This window comes from Narcine bancroftii, chromosome 10 (assembly GCF_036971445.1).
Source record: "Narcine bancroftii isolate sNarBan1 chromosome 10, sNarBan1.hap1, whole genome shotgun sequence".
Lineage (NCBI taxonomy): Eukaryota > Metazoa > Chordata > Chondrichthyes > Torpediniformes > Narcinidae > Narcine > Narcine bancroftii.
The window spans coordinates 33,205,592-33,211,640 of record NC_091478.1 but is presented as its reverse complement, the minus strand read 5'-3'; the positions used below and the strand labels follow the sequence as shown (position 1 = coordinate 33,211,640).

General features: G+C 47.2%; 1 protein-coding gene across 1 annotated transcript; it reads right to left on the bottom strand.

Annotated features, from left to right (window-relative positions):
- Nucleotides 1-2,033: 2,033 nt before the first annotated feature.
- Nucleotides 2,034-5,842, bottom strand: LOC138743926 (D(1)-like dopamine receptor). The gene has a single exon (XM_069899490.1). It carries the CDS (start codon nt 5,840-5,842, stop codon nt 4,556-4,558), a length of 1,287 nt encoding a protein of 428 aa, XP_069755591.1. The 3' UTR covers nt 2,034-4,555.
- Between the last annotated feature and the right edge of the window lie 207 nt (nt 5,843-6,049).

Sequence of the window (6,049 nt, the reverse complement as noted above, 5' to 3'; positions counted from 1 at the left end):
TCTAAAGCACAAACCTGCAAAAACGAAGTGCACGAAGCTAGAAAATGGGGATCGGACTAAGAATCTCACCAGCATTTATGAGAGTTGGTGCCTTGTCATACCACAACAAAGGTTTCTTTTCTTTGGCTTGGCTTCGCGGACGAAGATTTATGGAGGGGGTAAATGTCCACGTCAGCTGCAGGCTCGTTTGTGGCTGACAAGTTCGATGCGGGACAGGCAGACACGGTTGCAGCGGTTGCAGGGGAAAATTGGTGGGTTGGGGTTGGGTTTTTCCTCCTTTGCCTTTTGTCAGTGAGGTGGGCTCTGCGGTCTTCTTCAAAGGAGGTTGCTGCCCGCCAAACTGTGAGGCGCCAAGATGCACGGTTTGAGGCGAGATCAGCCCACTGGCGGTGGTCAATGTGGCAGGCACCAAGAGATTTCTTTAGGCAGTCCTTGTACCTTTGGTGCACCTCTGTCACGGTGGCCAGTGGAGAGCTCGCCATATAGCACGATCTTGGGAAGGCGATGGTCCTCCATTCTGGAGACGTGACCCACCCAGCACAGCTGGATCTTCACCAGCATGGACTCGAATAACAAAGGTTATTCAATGGCAAACACCCATGGCTAATTTATTCACATTATCTTAAATTTAATCTTGGATACATTTACACATCATGCTGGGTAGCATCTGGAGACCAAATAACTCTCATTTCCTTCTCTCATTTAGCTAATACAGTAAAGCCCTGGTATGCATCACTTATGGGAATTGGTAGATGCCGGAGAAGTGAATTTTGCGGCTGCTTTTGACTGTGTGTTGCAAATTAACGATGAGCCGCGCCAGTTTTAAACTTCCATATTTTTCACCCATTTATTTTTTTTATTGCTGGTTGCTTGAACTCTGGATAACAAGGTTTTTTTTTGCTGTATAACTCATAATTCCTTGTTCCACCAAATTAAAACTTAGTATTCTTCCTTTACATTTGAATATCTTTAATATTCTTGAATCTTGACCATCTGAATTTTGTTTCTGAGCCTGCTGGTACTGATACTGAAAAGTGACTCCACAGGATCACTGAGTTACCCATCCATTTCTTTAACCTGAGCGTATCCAGGACAGTCAGACAGATCATCGTAAATTTAAAATGTATGACTCATTTTTGCTGTAAGTGTCATAAAGAATGAGAGGTCTTTGTAATAGTAATACCACTGGAGGATGTTGGTGGGGGGCGGGGCTAACATTTTAGATCATGACAATTTTATGGCACAGCAGTCCCCTTATAGCAGGGCAAGCGATACAGCCATATCCCACCGAGCACCACGTCGGTAGCACTTCAAATCACAGCCCTTCAAGTATGCATTCAATCTATAAATGAGTTGTGTCATTTTACCTCTGCTACACATTCAAGATGTGTATTCCAGATCCCAACCACTCTCTGGTGAAAAACATATTTTCCTGCAATTCCTTTAAATTTTAATGCCTCTAGTAACAAAAATAGGTTTTTATTCCTTAAGCTAGGCTCCTCAGAATTTTATATATTTCAATTATATCTAATCTTCGCCTTCCCTTTTCCAAAGAAAGTGGCTGAAGTAATCCACCCTTGTTGGCACAATTTTTCCAGCCCTCGCAACATCCTCACTGATTCTTCTGTGCCCTCTCCATGGAAATCATAGTTTGTGTAATGTGGCAACCAGAACAGTTTGCAGTACTCATGCTTTTAAACCAACTCATTGATCTTTATAGATGTGCGGATGTAAACTCCAAGGACCCTTTGTTCTAAAACACTCAATATCTTTCCATTTAATGCCTTTTTGCAACTCCCCAGATGCACTTGGTGTCTTGCCAGCAGACTAAGAAAAGTAAGTGAACATATTAAATATATTGATATTGCATAAAAGAAATTAGGAACATTGTTGAAATCACACTCCTGTTCTCATAATTTTCCAAATTGGAGGTGTTGATGCTTTGTGCAAAGTTAGAAACAACTCAAGCAAAAAAAATTGAAAGTATTTCCAGCTATTTTTTTTCTGATCTTGTAATTTTGGAATGGGGTGGATACAAGCAAACAAGACAAGCAATCCAAACAAACCTACAATTACATGCATCATCTAATTGGCCCACGATAGACCCTATGTCGCTGAGTGGGTGACCAGTGGTCTTAAATAGAAAGGCATGATTAGTTGTTGATTGACTCCAGACTTCAGAGCTACTTCAAATTTTCATTTTGTAAATTGATGTTGATGCTTATAAACAAGTCCCCACAAAACTGGGGCTGTTGCTATGTAAACAGTTCTTGATTTACTGCATACTGAATCTATGAACCAAGCATATTGTGTGTGTGTGTGTGTGTGTGTGTGTGTGTGTGTGTGTGTGTGTGAGAGAGAGAGAGAGAACCATAGAACATTGCAGCACAGAAACAGGCTATCTTGGCCCTTCTAGTCTGTGCCAAACCTTTTTTTTCTTACACCCACTGACCTGCAACCTCTCCCACCCACGTACCTGACCAAATTCTTCTTAAATGTTAAAATTAAGCCACATTCACCACTTCAGCTGGCAGCTTGTTCCATACTCCCACCACTCTCTGTGGGAAGATGTTCCCCCTGAACTTTTCCCCTTTCACCCTTAACCTATGTCCTCTGGTTTGTATCTCACTACCCTCAGTGGAAAAAAGCCTATCTACATTGACACTATCTTCCTCATAATTTTAAATACATCTATCAAGTCTCCTCTTATTCTTCTATGCCCCAGGGAATAAAGTTCTAACCTGTTGAACCTTTCTCTGTGACTTAATTCCTGAAGTCTGGGCAACATCCTAGTATAGGTAAATCTTCCCTGCACTCTTTCTATCTTATTGATATCTTTCCTGTAGTTAGGTGACCAAAACTACACACAATATTCCAAATTTGGCCTCATCAATGTCTTATACAACTTTAACATAACATCCCAACTTTGATTTATGAAGGCCAATGTACCAAAATAATTCTTTATAACCTTATCCACCTGTGATGCCACTTTCAGTGAAATATGTATATATTACAGATCCCTCATTTCTACTGTACTCCTCAGTGCCCTACCATTTACCATGTATGTCTTTTTTTGGTTTGTCATTCCAAAATGCAACACCTCACACTTGACTGCATTAAATTCCATCTGCCATTTTTTTGGCCCATTTTTCCAGCTGGTCCAGATCCCTCTGCAAGCTTTGAAAACCTTCTTTGCTGTTCACAACACTTCAAATCTTAGTGTCATCTGTAAACTTGCTGATCCCATTTTCCACATTATTGTCTAGATCATTGATATAGATGACAAATAAGAACGGTCCCAGCCCCAATCAATCCCTGAGGCGCACCAATCTGAGAAGCAATCATCCACCACTACTCTCTGGCTTCTCCTGTCCAGCCATTCTGACAGGAAGTATCATAGAATCTTACTCATAGGAGAGCACTTGGCCCGCAATATTTCTGCTGGCCCTTTCAAAGAGTTATTTAGTTTGTTCTTCTCTCCTGTAGTGCTCTGGAGAGTGTTGTAGAACAGAGGGACTTGGAGGGGCAGGTACATAGATCTACGTAAGTGGCACCACAGTTAGACAGGGTGGTGCAGAAAGTATTTGGCACACTTGCTTTCATCAGTCAAGTCACTGAGTAGAAGAGTTGGAATATCATGTAACAACTGTACAAGGCCTTGATGAGCCCACTCTGAGGATTCTCATCACCCTGCTGTAGAAAATATATCATTAAGCTGAAAATGGGACAGAAAAGATTGATGAAAATGTTATTGGGACTGGTGACTTTGAATTATAAGGAGGGACTGGATAGGGGCTTTTTTCCCTATAGCAAAGATAGCTGAGGGGGTACCTTACAGAGATTTCATAAAATCATGAGTGCCTAGATTTGATCGTTGTAGTCTTTTTCCAAGGGTAAAGGAGTCTAAAACTCAAGGTTTTTAAGATGAGAAAGAAAAGATATAAAAGGGACCTGAGAGTACCTTTTACACAGATCAAGCTACCAGAGGAACTGACGGATGTTTAAAGGACATTTAGACAGGTACTTGGACTAACATGGGTCTTAGTCGGCATGGACAAGTTGGGCCGAGGGTGCTCCATAATTTGATGATTCCATGGTCTTCCTCAACATTGATACCCTTGATTCAAAAAAGAAAGGCAGACATGTGGCAAAACACCCCATTTCAGGACAGCGAATTCTGATTCCGACTCTGAATGAACTGAATAGACACAGGGAGTAAATTTAGAGGCGAGCTGAGTTTTGAGAAGACTGATGACCTTGTGAGGATACTGAAGAAATCGCCGAGGAGAAGAAACCATGAACGTTTCACAGCACATTGCAGTTGCCACAGAGTTTGATACAATAATGTCACAAAGACCATGGGTTAGCAAACTCGCGTTTTTAACTCCTTTTTCCAAGCTAGTTATTTTTAGAACATTTTTCTTAGTCCGATCCCAGAAATTGGAATTGAAACGAGAACTCCAGTGAATTGATTGTTCGCCGGTCCATGCCATCGCTCCTGCAAGTCACGCCAACCACTGCCAGCGATCACTGCCGATTCCCGCGTGTGGGAGCCTCAGCGGTAAAGGGCGGTGATGGTGTCGAGGCTGATCTCGTCCTGGACCCCGCCCGGCAGTAACAGGTCCCCCCGCTCTTCGGGGCTCGGGGCCGATGCGATGTTGGAGACCTGGTCGAAGGGCGGCTCGGGCTCGGCCACCGAGCGGGGACGCCGGTCGGGGAGAGCGCTCCCGTTGCCCAGGGGGGCGGCGGTCTCCTTGTGCAGCGTGGTGTCGTGATGGTAGGACACCAGCTCGTGGCTGAAGTGGACGGCCTCCACCGCGTGACTGGGGCAGAGGCGAGCGCAGCCCAGGAGGGTGGTGAACGCCTTCCTGAAGTCGGCGTTGAAGGCATAGATGACCGGATTGAGGGACGAGTTGGCCCAGCCGAACCACACGAAGACGTTGAAGGTGGTCTCGCCCACGCAGGGCGGCCCGGCGCTTCTGTCCACCGGCGGCTCGCAGAACGGGACCATGCAGTTGAGCACGAAGAACGGCAGCCAGCAGAAGACGAAGACCCCCATGATGACGGAGAGCGTCTTGAGCACCTTGGTCTCCTTCTTGAAGGAGGTTTTCAGAGCCGCTTCGGGCGGGCCGTCGGCCGCGGGTTCCTGGCAGCTGTGGGCGTGCTCCACCGCTCTCTCCAGCGAGGAGATGCGACGGATCTGGGTCTGGGCGATGCGGTAGATCCTGGTGTAGGTTCCCACCATGATCGCCACCGGGATGTAGAAGCTGACGAGAGAGGAGGAGATGGCGTAAGTCCTGTTCAGGCTGGAGTCGCAGTTGGCGCCCCGGTCCGGCGGCGGGTCTGCCTCCGCCCTGTGCCAGTTCAACTGCACCGGGATAAAGGAGATCAGGACGGAGAGGGTCCAGGCCACCCCGATCATGACGAACGCCACCCTCTGGGTCATCTTCCTCTCGTACCTGAAGGGGCTGGCGATGGCCCAATACCTGTCCAGGCTGATGATGCACAGGTGGAGGATGGAGGCGGTCGAGCACATGATGTCGAAGGCGATCCAAGTGTCACAGAAGGAGGCGAACAGCCAGTATCCGGCCACCTGGCTCAAGGCTTTCCAGGGCATGACCAGGACGGCCACGAAGAGGTCGGACACCGCCAGCGAGATGACGAAGAAGTTGGTGACTTTGGACCGGAGGTGCCGGAACTTGATGACCGCCAGGCAAACCAGGGTGTTACCCAGCAGGGTGGAGAGAATCAGCAGAAAAAACAAGCAGCCGGTCACCGCCCGCAAGGTGAGCTCCGGAGCCACCGCCCCGGAGATCCTGGTCTGGTTCGTGAAGTTCCCCATGGAGATTCGGACCCTTGGCGGGAGGGGGTAATTTCACAGCAGGGTCCCTGCACGTTTTCTCTCGCCGGGGTCCTTGCTCAAGCACCGCCTGAGCCTTGAAGTTCCGGACGGCCCCTTCCATCGGCGCTGGAGCGGTCAGGCGGCGCTCCTCGGGCACTGGCTTCGGCCACCACCATGCCGAGTATTTCTACATGCAGCATTGGTCAT

Bases quoted from the DNA above. Each gene is read 5' to 3' on its own strand.
- LOC138743926 (XM_069899490.1), bottom strand. From the start codon at position 5,842: ATGGGGAACTTCACGAACCAGACCAGGATCTCCGGGGCGGTGGCTCCG.